Source organism: Nansenia antarctica (genome assembly GCF_963989245.1).
Source record: "Nansenia antarctica genome assembly, chromosome: 1".
NCBI lineage: Eukaryota > Metazoa > Chordata > Actinopteri > Argentiniformes > Microstomatidae > Nansenia > Nansenia antarctica.
Window position 1 is genome coordinate 13,475,260 of NC_137674.1, and position 20,669 is coordinate 13,495,928.

General features: G+C 40.5%; 1 protein-coding gene across 1 annotated transcript; it reads left to right on the forward strand.

Moving 5' to 3' along the window:
• Positions 1–1,050: 1,050 nt before the first annotated feature.
• ikzf1 (IKAROS family zinc finger 1 (Ikaros)) lies at positions 1,051–19,996 on the forward strand (the record flags this gene model as incomplete). The annotated part of the gene is given in 10 exon segments (XM_080549500.1): positions 1,051–1,068; positions 1,070–1,144; positions 1,146–1,383; positions 6,214–6,267; positions 6,473–6,586; positions 13,582–13,860; positions 17,071–17,238; positions 17,607–17,732; positions 18,524–18,658; positions 19,233–19,996. Coding segments are annotated over 10 exon segments (1,905 nt in total). The 3' UTR covers positions 19,931–19,996.
• Positions 19,997–20,669: the final 673 nt, after the last annotated feature.

The following is a 20,669-nucleotide window of genomic DNA, read 5'->3' on the forward strand; positions in this document are numbered from 1 at the left end:
ATTCTCATGTCATCAGTTTTCTATTGTGTGTTGATTCAAATGTATGACTCTTAGAAAAGTGACTCAGTACACTCAGTTTAATTTAAATATGTGTAACATCACTAGTCACAAACTTTTCAGGTTTCCAATGTTTCCAATGCACAGCAACCATAAGTAGCCCTTGAGTGAAATTGAGTGGCACGTTTGATTGAGAATAGTTCTTAGATCTCTCACCATCATGAGCCAGAGGTGGCTGGAGAAAGTAGAGGCAGTTGCAGGATAGTGGGCATTGCGCTACGCAGAGTCAATGACCTATGCCAAGAGTGAATACATAGAAAGAGTAAGAGCATGAAATCAGAACCTATGAGCACCAAGTGAGGACTTATAGCGTTGTACCTTCATCTAGGTATGAGGCTAGTGAATGAAGTGAGGACTCACCTTTGTACCATCATCTAGGTATGAGGCTAGTGAATGATATAGCTTTGTACCATCATCTAGGTATAAGGCTAGTGAATGAGAAGGGGTGAAATCTGACTTCTGAGGCTCCCAGCCTTTGATTCATTATTACATTTATCTGATACCATCTATGAACTCATAAATGCACTTTATTGTAGTGGGTTGATGTACAGTAAATGTATGTTAACTGTATTCTGGATATGTACTGTTATATGATTTTTATGCCTGAAATGAAAGTCCTTCAGGAAAGATATATTCTGGTCTAATTCTAATTTTAATCCTGGTTAATGTTATAAAATGTTGCACAAATAGCATGTTTGCAATAATTTGTTGTGTTTCACTTTAAACCCTTGCTGTATGGTGACATTATAAAACGATATATAATCATGCTAAATGCATATAATGATATCAGGAAAGGGAGATAACTTTACATGGCATCGGATGAAACTTTACAATATTGTTATTAATGACACATTCTTTTGTCAGAATATGCAACAAAAACGTTGTATTCCACGGACTGACTGACTAGCATGCCAGAACAGGTGACTGTTGACTTGCCCATATGCAAGTGAGGAGTCCCCGTCCCTCTTTGGGAAATAAATAAATAAACAATGAATGGTCCAGTCTCCTGTGCGCCTCCTCACCCATCTCATGCATGGCTGCCAGTAATGGTCTACTGGGTGTCAGCTTTTATTGGCACGATACAAAGTAAGTGCCAAGGGCTGGTGCCTCGACTCCCCGAGCAGATTCGGCCTCTGGATAAAAGCAAGAAAAATGCCTCACTCGAGCACAGAAACATAGACATGTTGGGCTGGAACGAGGAAGTGCAGTGGAGAGGGGAGGGACCCAGGGCAGAGTTCCATGGGGCTGCCGCTGCGCTTCGAACTTCTGCACATGGAGCCGGGGAGAGTTGGAAGAACTTCATATTGCAAACTCAAGGAATAGCAGGTAGAGTAACTTTCACGATGCCTCTCATCTCACAGCGACTCTCTAGAGTTTATTCAGATTAGTAAATAGTGACCGACGTCATTACTGTTAGTTTACGAACAAAAACTGTTCAGGCTACCGGAATGGAAAACGTTCTCCCGGTGCAGGTGCGCGTCGCGTCACTCAATCCTGAGGCGCGCTTGTAGGGCGCATGTAACGGATTTGATCCAAAAGAAAAATAATACTTAACTGTGCACATATTTATGGAATATTCTTCAGGGCCAGGGGTGCAATTATGCACTCTACGCGTTTTCCGAGAGGAAATTTATAATTTTCCAGATTTTCCAAACGTATTCTTTGGAAAAGTGCGGGAATTACGCACAATGTTCTCAACATTCAGCAAACATAATGTCTTTATATAAGCATAATTGATTTGTAATGTAAATATTGTCATAGTAAAACATTCGTGTAGTTTTGGGGGATTTGCTTTCTCTCACATTTTGTCAGAGTCACCTGTTGCAACTGCGAATCCAGAGTGTTCCCAATGTCAGAGGTAAACTTCTGCTTCATAGCATTCAAGTCAGCCAAAGTTCAGGCTGCCACTTTTCCGTCTTACAAATTCGGTCTAAAACTAAGCCTATTAATCTTATTTTTGAGTAATACAATATATTTTAGAATACGATACAGCCTAAAAACAGCATAATATTTATTTTCATGACAGGATAGGCTTTCAGGACATTGCCCAGATAATCACGTGAATGCGAGTTGGATAAAAAGAAAAATGATACATTTCATAACACATCGTGTCGTAAAGACTCATCTTCACTTTCCATGATCTGAACCGTTGTCTTAATAATGTTGCATATTGGTCGGCAGGACTCATGAAACTATTCACACTGTTGTGAAACTGAGGTGGAAACATTAAACTTGAAAAGTTAAGCATATGGATCTACAGATTTGTTTTGAGAGAAATAAAGGGGAAACAATTCCACAAAACTTTTCTCACACGTATGTGGGAACAGTTCTTTATACACATCGTGTAGCCCACTCCACTCGAGTCTAATTATGCATAGATATAGGCCTATTATAAAATAAATCCTACTTATCTATTTACATTTACCACTTTGTCATGCCATGTTTTGCTATGTTGTTCAAATAGTATAAACACAGTGTAACCAACACCAAAATGACCTTCAAACAAAGTATAGATGTTATTGTTCATAAAGCAGTTGTTTAGATTTTGTTTACAGTTTATGCGATCTTTTGTAGTAGGCCTATTTGTTTACTTAAAAATATGTACCTGACAATATCATCAGACTTCATCTTATTTAATGCCTGTGAACTCACATTTAAATTACAAAGGCCTATGTGGAAAATCCAGATTAATCGTACCAAACAGAATTTAGCTTTCCTAACTTTTTTAACAAATTAGAACACAACTAGTTGTGAAACAAATTATTCCCATAAGTAAAAAATGTTAATGCATTGAAATGCTTATTAAAATGTAACAATTAACTGTACCCCACTTCCTTGCATACCTATGACGGATTGAGGAAGGCTGCTGTTGAAGGCATATATAGGCTTCCTTCTCACTAGAAGTAGAAATAGGAGGGGGCAGAAAGACAGACAGTTATTAAAATTATTGTCTGAATACCAGTGTAGTGAAGTGTGTCAGATGCAAATAAGGGCCCTGAAGGAAACTTCTTTACCCCCTTACCAAACCCTCACAATACTGTAGCCGCAATGCATTATTTAGTACACTGTTTACTAAAAAGAAATGTGCAAAATGTGAAATTACCACAGATTATATTATATGGTGGAGCAGTGCTTCCAAAATTCTTAGATCACAGGTATTGTGCATCCTTAATAATTGATAGGGTTTTGCGACAAGTGATTGCCATGAAGAACTAAATATGATTTAGGCAAATTGTGGAGATATGATTATTAGCTCATTTCTAGTTGGACAGTCTATAGGAATCATTACAGACTATGGATATACAACATGTACAATACATTTCAATGTCTGTTGATAACTTCACACTATGCATGTTACAATTAACTTAACTTACAAATATTAGGATATACAATGAGATACAAAATTTCATCTGAAAATGAAAAATGCACCAAAACCGTTTCTTTATCAGATGGGTCAAGAGCTTTAGAATAACTGATTAAGATGGGTCTTAGAACCGAAACGTGTGAGCCACTGGTGTAGGCCTTTTCTCCTGTTGATTTATGTCATGTTACATCTCCCTATCAAAACATATTAATCAATCTAGTGACTTATCTGTTTTATGGTTATGTGATAAGTGAGGAAAACTGTTCTCCAAACAGTTCTAGGATATACCGTGCCAAATTAATATAAGAAAATCTTCAGGAGACTTTTATTTCTGTAACAAATTTTACAAATGTACAAATACAGAAATTACTAGTACGCTCATTGATGCAGTGTGTGCATGTAACCAATTGTTGGAACAACAACAAAAACAAAAATAAGAATACTTAACACAATTTTCCCTGTCAAAATTGTCAACATGATGTTTCCGTATCATTTACATAGAACATCTCTGTTGATAGATTTAGCTATTTGAAGACCTATTCTAGATATGAAGACCTATAATTATTTGTGTAATTTTTCCTGTCTGTAAAAGTGTAATCCATTTTGTCTGTTTAACGGTTTGACTGTTTAGTCTCCACCCTACTCCCTGACATATATTCGCACCCTGCTTTGAGCAAACCTCCTCACCCTCACCCCCCACCATCCACCCTAACGTACACACACACACACACACACACACACACACACACACACACACACGCACACACACACACACACACACACACACACACACACACACACACACACACACACACACACACACACAGACACAGACAGACAGATACAGTCCTTTGAGTTTAGAATGAGAGTGTTGAAACCCACAGCCCTCTTCCTGCTTTTTGTCTCTAGTGAGCACACTCGAACCCAGAACCTCACGTCCCCCTGTCCTTAATGGGAACACTCAGACCTCTAGCCTTGATGCGTTCTGTCCTATATGAGCGCTCAGATCAACTGCCATGACCTTACCTACTGTAGCCTCAGTGAAGTCACGCAAACCAAAATGTGTATATGTGGTGGTCAAGGCCTTTTCAATGAATCCTCCTAATTTAAAAGTCATGACGATGTTTAGCTGTGAAGCTGTTTAGTTATAAGAAGAGAAGAGTGATTAAGAAAAAATCTCTCAAAGTTCCGAAATAACTCGAGCCTCGCATCAGGTATCTAAGAATACAAATGGTTTCACTTTGGATTAAAGAATGAAAAAAAAAAAAAAAGACTTCCTGAATGTTCTTGTGCACCTTGCTCTGCATATGCCTACACAACTGGGTTGTGGTTGAATATGGGAATTCATTTATGGCTTCTGTCAAAGCCCCCCACCAACACCATCAGTATTTCCCTTCACACCATCTGCCCAGAAAAAGGGCACATGAGAATTGCCAGCCCCTCCCCAACCTCCAAACTCCAGATGCTTAAGAATGTCGGGTTAGAGCCTTCCACTCCAGCACAGTAGCACGCAACACCCTCTGCGCTCTACAAATCATCTGCATCAATGACCTTTGCCCCCCCCACCCCCCAACACTCCCCTTCCACTTGGGTCCTCTGTGTCAGCGGCGGCTGGTAGAACTTCTGACTTCTAACGTCGGTTGGTCCACAGAACATTGTGCGTTGTGACAGAAGGGGCTGGTTGTTTCCCACTATTTGTTCCAAATGTGTGGAGCCATCTGTCAGTAAAACAGGAAGGCCTAGGTTCCCCTTCTCCCTCGGGCTCGTTTCGCTATTTTAGGGAGCTTCACTTCTCCCTGTGTGGCTGGCTGGGCCGGGCAGAGGCTCCACCAAGGGCTTCTTGAAGTGGCGGAGCAGGGGCTGAGGCTGTTGTGCCCATCTGCTGCAGGCTTGAGGACCATGCATTATTGATGGGGCCACGCGCACTGGTGACTCCTCAGATATGCAGACCTGGCCAGGGGATGCAGTCTTCACTAAATTGCCTCCTCTTGTGCAGAAAAACTTCTGTGCCCCCCCTCAGCCTGCTCCTTCTCTCTTTTTCTCTCTTTTTCTCTCTCTGTCTTTCTGTGTGTGTGTGTGTCTCTCTCTCTCTCTCTCTCTCTCTCTCTCTCTCACGCTCTCTCTTTTTCTCGCTCTCTCACTTTCTCTTGCACACTCCCTTGGTCTTGGTGTCTTGGTGCCCTCCCCTCTCTCTATCTCGATCTCTATCTTACTTGCACCGTCTCTCTCTCTCTCTCTCTGGTCCCCTCTCTCTGTCTCTCTCTCTTTGTTTCTGATTGTGGCTCACACGCTTCTGTGTTGGGGCTCAGCGATGCATGCTCAGTAAATTAGAGGGAACACGAGCACCGATCAGCTGGGCACAGCAAACACCCGCATACTCAGTGACCTGGGGCCAATTAATTTTCTGCTTAATTTTGCGGCAGTCAGTTTGCATTTTTGGATGGTTACGTGGCAGGAAATTAACAATAAATAACAAATGTGGTCTGAAAGCCCATTCCCAGCCCTCTGCACCACCGAGGCCTGTCATGCGGACCAAGCCACTCTCCCAGCCTAGCCTGTCTGTCCCACTAGTAATGAAAACGTCTGTAATTCTTTGTAATGTAATGTGGGGAACAGTGGTGTCTGCCAGTGTGACAAGAGTGATGTTGCTGGGGTGACAGAGTCGTAGAGAGAGAGGTCACCCCTTTAGTCGGCGTTGACTTTTTATAATGTGTTTCTTCAGTCTGGTGTTGATTACATTTAAATAATGTAATAAACTCCCCCCCCCCCCCCTCCCTCACACTTCCCATTAGAGTACCTGCATCGAATGGAGACCGAGGAGATCCAGGAAATGTCCCAGATGTCAGGTAAGGGGCCACCATGTTTAGATCTCAAAGCAGAGAGAATTGTCTTATAGTGGAGCAGAGTTCCATTGCATGCATCTCACGGCATAGGCCGAATGGCACAGTCACAGTGCAGTGAATGTGTTTATAGATGGAGGATTCTGTTGCTTGTATTATATGAGAAATGATATTCAGGTTTTTTGATAAGGATTTGATGGTGACTCCCCAGGCAGGGACAGCCCCCCTCCCAATGATGGATCTGATGAGACAGAGGAGGCCATGCCGGTACCAGAAGACCTGTCTGCCAGCTCCACCCAGAACAACAGAGAGGACAGAAGCATGGGTGAGTGGCAGTAAGGGAGGTTCCTTATAGGTCCTTATGACTTTCAATGTGCTCAGTTTGCTATCCCAAAGCAGTACAGCCAGTCAGCACACGGCATCTACACTAGTATTAATATACCCATCAGAACTTTACAGCTTCACCAATTCCCTCACAAGGTCTAATATTTGCAGTATATTCTAGATTATATTACAGTTTTTCTTTAATAGATTTGGCAACATTTTTGGAACATAGTTCCAACTATAACTGAGTGTGCGCTCTCATTGTTTTCAAACGACAAAACCAAAAACACATTCTTACAAAACACTTCACACAAAACCCAACATAAAGGCACAACGTGCGTGTGAAATTATGTACAGTACATATAGATTCTGCATTTACACAACATGTTCCCAATATCTTCATCACATCACAATAGGCAAATTGTGATTTAATGACTAAATCTTCAGTGATTCATACAGTATGTCCATGTAAATCAAAATAAAGAAATAGATTGCCTAAACATATACACACTGCACTGCTATGCTTACACTCAATCCTGTACTGTAAGCAAAATGTCAGAATATGTACGTAAACAAATACAATAATATGCATGTTTTATTGTACATGTAATTATATTTACACAACTGTAATTGCATATCACAGTATATAAACCCTTAAAATATTCTAACTGCACTGTAGTATTTTATGTTAACAACCCTTATGGAAAAGGCTTAATATTAATATATAGGCTTAATATACTTAATATAGCTGTTGGTGGCATTGGTAGCTGTTGTTGTCATTAAATGGGGATTCATCTGAAATTAAAGCAATAATGCATTTTGCAGTGGATTTAGGCTATTGTGCAGAAGTGGAAATATATCTTAATGGTTGTGTTTACAGTTTTGAGAGAATTTACTACTACCACTACTTGTACTAGTCAGTTACTAATAATATTAATTATAATAATACAAACCAACCATTGCTTTGTGCTCAACTTAAAAAACTCCTTACCAAAAACAGAAAATAGATTACAAAATATGTATGCAAAAGATGTATGCATTTCAAAACAAATAATTTCAAATTGCCAGACACAATTCACGAATTCACATAATCACTTGTTCACAATTAAACCACAGTTATTTAAATAGCTTGCAGTTGCCCAATTATGAAATAATGTCCTTATTACAACTTAATGCTATGGAGATCCAGTGGGAGAAATTGGTTAATGCAAATTCCTTCAAAATGTAAACAGCAAGACGCATTTAGGTAATTGGCAGAATAGTTAGAGAACCACTCAGGGAATACCATGGAGATGATCAGGATTACTGTAAGCATACAAGTCATTACCCGTGTATCACTGGAACGTTCTGGCCATGAAGACAAGGATGGATACTCAGTCAGTATGGATCTTAGGAATTGTTTTGCTTCATGATTCCATTTAGAAAACGCCCCCTAGTCAGCAAGATGAGCCATGTACTGTAGAAACGTTTGTTGTTGTTGTTGTTGTTGTTGTTGTTGTATGTGTGGCCTCTGTGTAGGAATGACTTAGTTTATTTCTGGGGGAAAACACATGAAGTAAGTGTTAAGTGTGAGAACGTTGAGGGAAGGGGGCTTGTTGTCAGTCAGTCGTTCCATTCAGAGCTCTTTGCTCTGTCTTAATAAACATTAGCTCTTATTTCCTGTCATTCTCAATCTTAGGCTGTATCTGGATGTGGTCACAGAAGCAGGGGTGAAGTCCAGTATGTTTATAGAGGAGAAGAAGAGTATCTGGCTGGGGTTGTGGGGACATTAGTAAAGCTCACCCTTCATGTCATCTTGGTAAGATGCTAAATCTTCATTACTACAACTCAAAATAGTTCTTGGCTTTACTGAGTGAGCACATCTTCCAGAGGTAGTTCGTCATTTCAGTCTTTTTCAACGCTTGCAATTGGGGAATCATATGACTCAGTTGCCACCTCTGAAGATAAGGTAATATAGTTACTTGTTTAATATGAAGATTAGGTAATAGTTATTTGTTTATTATTAAGATTAGGTAACACAGTTATTTGTTTATTATGCAGTAGTTAATATGTGTCTCATAAGAGGGGCCTGCCTGGCTGTCGAATATGTTAGACTAATTAACCTGTAGGCCTTCCTTGTACATTCTCATTTTTTACAGTAGACTCTGGCATATAGATTAGGGATTATCAGATCCAAATAGCTGCAAAGGTAACATTTTGCATTTTGAAGCCGCCATTTTGAAGATATCAGAGGAAACTGAAATAGGATGTGCAAGAGTTTCCTAAGAAGAAGCAGCCGCCAGGCAGTTTCAACACTCCAGGAGCTCAGGTCTTTAGGAGCGGAGCTCGGCTCGGAGATCAGCAGCACAGTGCATCGCACCACGCACAGACAATGCACACGCACTCCCACTTTCACTTCAACTGTCAAGCTTTTTCACTTCAAATACATGAATTTCCAACCCCCCACTGATTCTGCTGGTAGATTTACAACCAGTGTCATAATGTGGGCCATGGAATCTATGTCTTTTTCCACACCTCCAGCAGTACGAAGGTTCTGTATGAACCATGTATATGTGCTTCACATTCAGCCATCTAACGTGATGTCAAACGTTGCTTGCATTTATGTGGCTTGAGAAAAGGATAAGAAACCCAGGAATGCTTTCAGACCAGTAGGGTCTGTCCTTTTCTGGCTGAGCTTACTATGAGTCACTTGTGTTTGCTAAATTATTTACATTATAAATGTAAAGTAAAAAAAAAAAAATATATGTACCAACGTAAATGTAAGAATGTTTTTCAAACAAATGGTTGATGCGAATATATATATATATATATATGTTTGCTGAAATGTTGATAATATCAAAACTACTGAAAGTGTAGTGTTAATAGTCCCCCGGTAGTTGAACATTATTTAATAATTTCGACATGGCTTTTGTAAATGTGTATACTTTGCATAAGATTTGATTCAATGATATATGAAGTGAAACTTTACTATATTTGTACTTTTTGAGGGGTTATTTATCTCTTTATCTGCCCTTGTAGTATTTTGAAATACTGAAAAAGGTCAGAAGAAGGAGATGTGTGTGTGTGTGTGTGTGTGTGTGTGTGTGTGTGTGTGTGTGTGTGTGTGTGTGTGTGTGTGTGTGTGTGCATGTGTGTGCGTGTGCGTGAGTGTACATGTATGCTTGTGTGCATGTTCTATATGTTTGTGCGTACTTTTACATGTCTGTACTGGTGATATGTTCATTTTTGTGTGAAAGTTAATTAAGTGTGTCTATGTGTCTATGTGTATTTGTTGCTCTGCACTCCCTGCAGATCTAATCATCAGTTTGAGGGGTAGTGACTGTTATATCTATGCAGTGCATCGCTAGGTCTCAGGGAGTTATAATTATCTCTCAGGATCATGTGGTACAGGGCCCTGAATTGCAGGGCCCAACCTGGACTGTGTATGTGGGACAGGGAGGCTCAAAGTATCGGAAGCTCAAGCAGCTCAACGTTTTTCCACTTTCCAATGCTAATTAGGTTCATCCCCTTCAACGTAACATTCAGCAGGCGCAATAATCACTCCCATCGGCTCAGGGCTAAAGGCATACCGTAACACTATAGCTATCGCATTCAATGGCATGAAAATATTGTTCTTGTCATTAAACATGCTCATCAGTCAGGTGGACAGTAAAAATCATTATTGTCTCTTCCTTGTGACACAATTTCTCTTTCCCTTTCAGTGGGAATGAATCATAAAGGGCTATTTACTACAATGATTGCTATTTCAGAGACTTGAGTGCTAAGCGTTTGAGTTCCCAAAAGAACAAGGCAGAGTTTAAAAAGAGAGGGGGTGAAAGTACACCTTTTTCGTGTTCCTTATCGACACTGCACGTGTTCCGTGTGGCGTCTGCGTCGCTTGACATGCATGTGGTTCCACGGCCTAGAGCGCAGGGCTATTTTCAGGCAGTGACAGCAGCAGGCCTTTTACAGGAACCTCCAACAGGCTCTTTTTTACTTCCACACTATATGAAGCCAAGTTAGATGTGTTATCATTTTTGTCAGCTAGTCAATCTAGAATCTTTTGTTTGATAGCTTTTTCTGTTTTCTGTGCTTTTTGTTTTGTTCTATTTCCTTCATAGTTCTATAATTGTATTCTATCCTCGGTTGAATTTCACACGATGACATGATTCAGAGGTCTGGCGAGGCCTGTAAACATAGTGTTCTCTCCTTTTGTTTTATTGTTATATGTGTCTTTGTTTCTCCCTATCTGAGTGATTTGACACTTGCTTCCCAAAAACAGTAAATTAGGATGTGTGACTGTGACAAACATGATATAAAGTAAAAACTCTTCCTCCCATCCCCAATTTAGTCACAACTTCCCCATATCCCTGAGAAGCCGCAGTGCAGCAAGAGTAGTTCCCTCCATGGTTCCCTCTGCCTTACAGAGGTCAGCGCTGTCTACCTCAGCGATTACTGTCGCCTTCGGACTAGAGAGGGCCCAGGGGGAAAACTCAATGGAGACTTTGGGTTTATTCAGATAATGCATATGACTCTGCCTAACCTTTGACATGTTTAGTGAAATGAACTCACCTGTAGTTAATGAGAGCAGTATCTCCACGGTTACCAGTGCCCCAGTGTGCTCTCTGTTGTGAATATTCAGTGTCTTTGTCATCTATAGTGACGGCACGGCCTTTAGCTTCCTTTAGTCTGTGTTGTTGTGTAGTATACTCTTAGAGCACTGCGTGTGGTTTGAGTTCTCCTTATCTCACCTGCTCAGCGGAAGGATGTGTGTGTCCGTTTGCAAAGACTAGTGGAAACTGGCAAACAAAATGGGAGTCTTTTAGACAACCGACAAAAAAAATGACCATTATGCACTGAAGTGGAGGTGTTGCACTAGGAGTAGACCTACTAATGTAGTTGCTCTCTAGACTGTAAGGTATTCCGTTTTAAGTTGCAAAAACAACAATATTCACAGTTCACACATTTGCCTCTCCCCTCTCACTGGGTGAATCATCAGGAGGTTGTTCCCGTGGTGTGTCAGTGAAAACAAGCTCCCTGCAAAAAGGTTGTTTCAGTTACACAGTTTTATAATTCCTTGTCTGTGCTTCCCTTTCTGTCACTTCTCCATAATTCTTGGTGTTTCGGTTAGACAGGCTCTGTTTCTGAAGCTTCCCCTTTTTCCTTAGATTCCTATATTTCATTATTTCCACTTCTTCCTCTTCGGTTGTACAAACAGAGGTAGAGGTATGGGGAAATCAGGCTACCACTGTGACATGCAACCACATGGTAGTAGTTGTGGACTTTGCAAGCTCCACAGTACTAGTCTATTCCAAAAAGCAACAAGTGAAAACAATTAAGTGCCAGTCAGTTAGTTCTCTCCTACTCGAAAGGACTGGACCCCCCCCCCCCCCCCCCTCGCCCCATTCAGTTTCCTTTAGGAACTTGAGCATTATATTTAGATAATCACATTTTGATAAGAGCTCCGTACATACAGTAATCAAGCGTGGTTAAATCATGTAACACATTAATTTACTGTAAACACCTGCTTCTTAAATGGCAGGCATCTTTAAATAATGTAAGAGAGTAACTTGTTTTAAGATATGATCCATCACTTGTTGTCATTTTCTGTGTGTGTGTGTGTGCGTGCGTGTGTGTGTTTACCATAGTTTGTTGGTCTGCTTTACACCGCTGCGTCCCTAGTTTCACACTGCTTCCTGTGTCTCTGTTTCCTGTTTGTCTTGCTGTCATTCGTTTCACAGAAGTGTGATGGTGAGAGATGCTGTATGAATGCAACATTTCAAAATAAAGAAATGTAAACGGGAGAAACGTTTGGTCTTGAACACTAAGACAACACAGTGCATGCTTCAAATTGGTTTCTACGTTTTGCTTGGTTTGCATGGTCCTCTAAGGGATGCTTAGTAAGTGTGAAGGATGATTAAGGTCAAGAGATGTTTGTTTTATCACTCCTCCTAGAATTGGACCATTGTTACTGTCTGATTCAGAGACAACGCTCATTGTAACAATTTGAGCATGAATAATCATTTAATAATGATTAGGGGTGATGTTATTTATCAATGTGTTTTATTAGTAGTACAATGTAGTGCAATAGTAGTGCAATACCAAATATTTAGGAAGGACTTTAAAGGAGGTGATAGACAGGCAGGGCTTATCTAAATGACAAAACATGACTTAATGGATTTGTGTATACTAAATTAATTAAAAGTTAATTAATTAATAAAGTCATGGAGGGACACTTCCCTGAAAGGTTTGCGAGCCGGGCAAAAAGCCCCCTGCACCCTGCAATCTACAGAATGTAGTACTGCACTTCGCTGCCCTCTGTGGCCAACAACATTTTTAAATGTCTGCTACGTTTAAAAAAAAAATAGCAGCAAATCTTTCTAAATAACCAAAACGTATAATAAGTACGTAGAGGCCAGTCTAGGCTCGACCTAGACATCATATTTTAAAATGTGATTTTAGTTAAATGTATGAGAAATTACGTTTCTCCCACCGAATCTCCTTCTCCTCCTGCTACTGATTTATCATGGGAGCTTTTTAAAATCTTTTTAAAATCCCACTTAATGCTCCTTTAAAAATCCTTGTACCTCCAACTCTCCTTAGGCATGATATCCTCAGGGGAAGTTTCATTGAGTATTGAAATATATACTTTTTCAATAAAACTTGCATCAAATACCACCTCTGCCTACCTTCCTCTTCTCTTGCCCTATACGTGACTTAAAGTGCTTATTGATACCTCCATCTCCAAACCTTTGTCCAATAATGCTGCATTGTAAAATACAAATATATGTATTTTTAATACAAAAAATAAAAAAAGATTTATCTTCTCTCCATCTAATCTCCGGGTAGGATCTGAGACCGGTAGGTATCAATGCACAGCAGACCAGGAAGACTGGCAGAGGTCCTATTTGATGCAAAATAGAATAGAACATATATGTCTAGAACACACAGTCAGGTGTAGACCACATACGAACATGCTCCGTTTCTAAACAGTGGCCCACTGCCCCTCTTTTCCAGCCTGTAACATTAAAGTTGAGGCTCGCAGTGACGAGGAGAATGGGCTCGCCTGTGAGATGATGAATGGCGAGGAGGAGGAGGAGGAATGTGCGGAAGACTTGCGTGTGTTTGACTCCTCTGGGGCCAAAGTGAACGGCTCGCACGCCGCCGGCCCCGACAGCAAGGCCTACTCTGCGCCCGGGGGTATCCGCCTGCCCAACGGGAAGCTCAAGTGTGATATCTGTGGGATAGTTTGCATTGGCCCCAATGTGCTGATGGTGCACAAGCGAAGCCACACTGGTAAGCCATCTTGCGATACCCATCGCCCCTTCCTTTGCACCCACGCTACTCACTGGTAGCCGTAGAGAGGGATCTGCTATGTAGGGTGGAGAAGAAGCTGAGAGGGTGTCTAGCTGCTGTGGTGGCAGTTACAACAGGAGAGTTCAGGTTATATGCTAGGCTGGAATACAGTAGGTCTCCCCGCAATGTCCCATTCCAGCCACAGCTGTCCATGGAGCATAGAGTACACAGGACATACACAACAAGTTTGCATTATTCTACTGTCCACCATTTAGGTGTTTTCTTCTAAAATGATTAAATGGTAAGAACATGCTAGTTTACCTACTGTACCAATCAGTTTGTAGTTTATTTGGCATTCATAGAAACAAGCACCAACAAAGTACTGTTCTGTATCATTATGTCTCATCTAGCTATCAATTGTTTGCATTATTTGAAATAAGCAACAGTCAGTGCTAACTAGTGCCATGTAATTTCTTGAAGTGAAGCAGATGCTAGTTTAAGTGGAACTAACTAATTGGCAGGGAGATATCTGGTCTTGTACTGTAAGCAGCATTACAGGTGCAGACCACGTTGTTTAGTGATTAGGAGGAGCTGTCATTGGGTTGGATCAGTCATTTTTGTCAGTGAAAACCTTTTTCAATTTTGGGGTTTTCATTTAAAAAGCTAACTTTGATTTAACCAGTGAATAACATTCATTATGGTTTCCAGAAGCATGATTTCCTATAGTTACGACACAGTGGTCAGAATACTGGACTAGAATGTTGTGTTTGATGTTATCTCTGTATGTGTTGGGTAAAATATATTTTGAGAAAGCCACTAGCCAGTTATCATTCTCTGGGAGATCTTCAATCATCACAAGAGACAAACAGCTCTGGAACTGTTGTGTTGTTGTTGGTTTTTTTGTTGTTTTTTTTAAAAGATGAATTCAAACCCTAAACATGCCCTTATATAACAATTGAAAATCGGGATATCTGCAACAATTAAATGGAATCTCCACCAAATGACAATTATCAGACTAAGTTTTTCAAATATCAAAATTGATATTCTTTGTAATGAATCCAAACCAGTGGGGGGGAACACTTTTCAAAGAGGCACTTAACTGCCATGCTTTAGAAACTAATGAAACCCAAAATGGAAGAAAGGAACACTAGACTAATGTAAATGCAAAAGAACTTATAATAAAAGATATAATGAAGTGCCTCCTATTTAAATAGAAATATTCTGTGGTGAGTCTCTGCTCCTGAAATGCATTTTTAATGAGTTTCCTTTTTTATATATTTTTGCTGCTTCACTGGTGACTCTTATTTTATAGGGGGCCTTTGAGTAAAAAAAAAAAAACACATTAAAACGTTCACACAGAATGCCACAACACTCGCAGAGAGGCTGGATATTGGTTTATTCCAGAACCGCTGATCAGGAAGACTGGCTCTCAACACAAAGTGTTTCCTTCGCTTTATTCAAATGAGGTTGAATTTGCATTGTGATGTGCCGCTCTTATTTTAGAGACGAAGAAGAGGAAAAAATTAGATTTTCAGATCAAATTGACCTAGGCAGTGGTGCATTACAGAACTGGCAGCCTGAGCCTGAAAGGCTCTTGTTCGATCAGAGCGCCAGTCGGCTCAGAGAGGCAGGGAGAGCAGGGAGAAATGTCACTCTGCTCTGAAGCCCTCCTCGGCTGTTTGATTGGGCTGTGCTCCAAGTTCCTCCATCATGGAGGATGTTTTAGTCTTTGGGACTGTTGTAGTACAGTGACCCCCACATTCACATTGCAGTGGTACTATTGAGGGGGGTTCTTTAGTTCTTGCATTCGTATGGCAACATTCAGACAATGGCCAAATCCGTGGCCTATTATTGTCAGAGGAGAGGCTATTCTTGTTGAGCTAAGCTGATAGTAAGACACTCCTAATGGTTGATAGTCATGTGACATGTCATCTTCAATTTGCTGCATCTTAAGGATGTCAAAAGAAATACATGTATTTATTTAGTACATCCACCTAACACAAAATCAGTAGATTTTAGAGAGGATAATTTATTTATGTTCTTCTACTTGTGTATAGCCTACATTTTGTGTTCTTACAAATTAAGTAATTTTCTGTTGGAAAAGGTGACATAAATGTCATTATTTACAAAATGTAACATTACAAAGACACCCCTCGGTTACGGTCACCTCCATATTAATATGGACAGTTAGGGAGTCCAATTACAAAATCACATATTTGGTTCCTTATACCACTTACGTCCATTGGTTTTGGGGTACACATGTGGTTAGCGAAAGTGTCCAGAATCAACGTGTGAATTGAATATATGGAAACAAATATGTGATTTTATAATTTGGGTGAAGATAAGATAATGCTTTATTAATCCCCTCAGGAGTCATTTGATGCACCAGCCCAATTAAAAATCAAAGAACAACACAATCTTTTTTTGTGGCAAACTATGTGGCAAAAGTACATAATGTCAGCTTTCATTTGAGAGTATTTTCATACATATCTATTTTATCATTAGAAATAAAAAGGGAAAGTCAAAAAGGCTATAAAAACATGCTTATGAATTAGTTAGTCTCACTACTGATGAGAGGTTAGCATATTTTGGTTTAGCCTCTGTTACCTTCTCTCTCTCATCGTTATCTATGATTCAGTCATGTTTTTTCATAATTGTGACAGCATCAGAATGGATTCAGAAGTGTTCATAAACACCTTCTATGATCACTTATATTAAAAATAAACATCCCTGACTTCATTCATGGCAAGACATGACGAAAAAACACTGAGAATGCATGAAAAGTGTTCATATAGTCACAGACTTGAAACAGTTATTGTATAGTAGTAGAAGTTTATTTCAGTCATAGAAAGATACATATCAGTAAGGCATTAAATGAAATAGAAAATAAAAAAAACTACTTTAGGTGTAGGCTGAAGCAAATAGCTTTAGTATCCTTTTTACAATGCAATGTATATGGGACCAAATACTATACATAAAGTGTTTTTATTTCTAAATGGTCAAATAGATCTGTACTGTATGAAAACAAAAACACCCTCAAATGAAAACTAACAATTCTGTCTTTTGCCTCATAGTCATCATTTGATCTAAAATCCAATTTTCTACAGTCATGATTTCTAAATCTTGTTTATAGGTCAGATTTGAGATGTGTTGCAGCTGCTCTTCTATGATGGCACTAACGGCCTGCGGTGTTCTGCTTCTTGTTCTCAGGAGAGCGTCCGTTCCGGTGTAACCAGTGTGGTGCCTCTTTCACTCAGAAGGGCAACTTGCTGCGTCACATTAAGCTCCACTCAGGGGAAAAGCCCTTCAAGTGTCATCTGTGCAACTATGCCTGTCGCAGGAGAGATGCCCTCAGTGGTCACCTGCGAACCCACTCTGGTGAGTATCTAGGAACCAAGTGACTTGGTTGAAGTGTAGACGAGGCACACCTGCCCTGTGCAACGTGCAATGGATGTCCCCTCCCCTGGTGTGAGTGGATAGGGAATCATCTCGGTCATTGGCAAACCAATCCAAGACATGAACCTATCACATTCATCATGTAAAGTAAAACACTTGGGTAGCTCAAATGAAAAGTCAAAAGCACTGGCTATTATACCTGAAATACAACAAATGCTGTATGGATGATTTACAGATGTTTGAATATGTCACTTGTTTTCCCTGCTCACTGTCACGTCAATATGATTACTGCTCACTGTCACATCAATATGATTACTGCTCACTGTCACATCAATATGACTTCACCGCAGTTGGAAAACCCCACAAGTGTGATTACTGTGGGAGGAGCTACAAACAGCGCAGCTCTCTGGAGGAACACAAGGAGCGTTGCCACAACTACCTCCAGGTCATGGGGCTGCAGAACAGCATCTACACAGGTCAGTGCCTCACACGGTGCACATCTCTGACCCACGTTACACTCAGGACTCTCTATGGTGGTAACATTAACACTCAGGACTCTCTATGGTGGTAACATCAAAATGCAACAATGTCACCATTACGAAATGCAGGTTTTATCAATTTATGGCATTTTTTAAAAAGGGGGAAAAAAGGAAATACCAGATTATTTCTGTAGAGAAATGTGGTAAAAGGAAATTATATATATATATAAGGGAAAGAGAGAGAAAGAGAGAGAGAGAGAGAGAGAGAGAGAAAAAAGTATTTTCTGTTAGGTCCAATATAGAATTTGAAAGTCATACTTACATACATGTATCTCTATCAATTCAGGAAGCAATATACATTTTCCTTGTATTTGTGTTCAGTTCATGCTTTGTAAAATGAATGAACAGCTATGCTTAATTCTAATAATTAGTTATTGAACCTAGAACCTAGAGAAGAAGTTGAATAAACATGTGATGTTATTGTTTGAACATATACATAGAAAAATACATTTTGATATGAACCTGGAATGTATTAAGGCAACATCATTAGGATAGAGGGTGAGACTGCAGAGGTTTGCCTCCTTGCAAACAAGGATGATGTAAGATTGTAAGTTAGTTCCAACCGTTTACCATGTTTTTCAATAAAGATATCATTTTCTTTGTTCTTCCCTGTGAGACAAGGACAGTCAGGGGTGCTGTAGCCATTGTTAGAATGATCCTGTCTCATTTGAACAGATCAGATTCTAATACTTTGACTTTGAAACCTACTTTTCTGTTTTGCTTTCCAGTAGTAAAGGAAGAAAGCAACCAGAATGAGCAGAGGGAAGACTTAAGCCAAATGGGATCTGACAGAGCCTTGGTGCTAGACAGACTAGCTAATAATGTAGCCAAACGTAAGAGCACTATGCCACAGAAGTTTGTGGGTAAGGGTTCGAGTCTGCTTCTTTTATATACCAACAAGTTTTTCTATAACTGTAAAACATAACTCTGGAGTGCATAATATGTACAGTCTGTATGTCTGGCCACCGTGGTTATGCAGAATATGCTATGAAATAATACAGCGCATATTCAGCATCCTCATCACCCTAGATTCTGTTCCAAAATTGTGACTAGAATCTCTTTATTGTTTGTTTTATTAAAGCTTGGCAATACTATTGTCAATGGTTTAACTTGACACTAACATCTGATATTGCAAATTCACTTGAAGGTGACATTTTCTTTAATTTAAATAAAGAAAAAACTGTCAAAACATTGAAATAGAAAATAGAAATAATCGAACTATTCACCATTGAGTAAGGAGAACAATGGAAGGAATGGAATATACAAAATATATGTATATAATCACCAATCAATACATGGGGTAAAATTGTGATCAATAAATTCACAACTAGAACTACAATTACATTTGAATTAAATAGTGCACTGATGTGAAACATCAGGAGCCTGAGAATGTTGTGTTTTTGTTGGTGTTGATGTTGTTCTCCCTGTAACCCTCAGGTGAGAAGCGCCTCTCTGACCTCTCCTTCGAGGGAAGCTCGGGAGAACTTATGCAGCCGCATGTCATCGACCAGGCCATCAACAGCGCTATCAGCTACCTTGGGGCCGAGTCCCTTCGGCCACTGGTGCAGACCTCCCCGGCCTCCTCCACGGACGTGGTCATGAGCACCATGTACCCCCTTCACAAGCCCCTGTCCGAGGGCCACCCGGTGGCGACGGCCAAGGACAGTGCAGCTGAGAACCTGCTGCTGCTCTCCAAGTCCAAGTCGGCCTCCAGCGAGAAGGACGGCTCCCCCAGCCACAGCGGCCAGGACTCCACTGACACAGAGAGCAACAACGAGGAGCGGGCGGGCGCCGTGGCCTCCGGCCTCATCTATCTGACCAATCACATTAACTCTGGGGGCCGCAATGGCGTCCTGCCCCTGGTGAAGGAGGAGCAGCAGCGTCAGTTCGAGGCCATCCGGGCGTCCATGGAGATGGCCTCAGAGGGGTACAAGGTGGTGAGCGGAGAGGGGGAACAGGTGAGGGCGTACCGCTGTGAACACTGCCGCATCCTCTTCCTAGACCACGTCATGTACACCATCCACATGGGCTGTCACGGCTTCCGAGACCCCTTCGAGTGCAACCTCTGTGGTCACCGCAGCCAGGACCGCTACGAGTTCTCCTCTCACATGACACGAGGGGAGCATCGCTACTGAGGGGGACCGCTGTCAGCTTGTGTTCTCATACACACTCATACACACACACAGACACACACACAGACAAATAAAGACACACACACACACACATACACACAGACACAGTCACGGACACAGACACAGAAACAGACAAATAAAGACATACACGTGCGGCGTGCGTGCGTGCGCGGGCACACACACACACACACACACACACACACAATACAGACTCAGTTGCTCTTTGAAAGTGATGATTTTTATACATTGTCAAAAAATTGCATGTTTGAAGAACAAAGAACAAAACTCATTTGTTTTGATTTCACCCACGTACAGGAGGGAACATTCTCCATCTGCTTTACAGTACATTCAACGTGTTAAGATTACTGTTCAGTGAACATAAACAATTTACAAAATGATTGTGGCTCAACAGGAAGTACTGTGTCACATACTGCATAGTTCTAAATCATTGATTTACCTTTGGAGATACACTGGACATTGATTCATGTCTAGACATTGATCTATTCATAGATGTATCCATTTTCTGATACCACAGGATAATTGCTTTTTCTATTTTAGAATAGAAAAGATTCTATCTCAAGTTAGCTTTCAAGCTAATTATTGCTTGAAATGTGTTACAACATGAACATTTTAAATGTTTGCAATGAAGACAAATTCATATGGGCTTAAAAAAAAAATACACTCATGTTATAACTCAATTATAACAGTTGTATCTATCTTAGGGGATTTTTCTCCCTGCTTT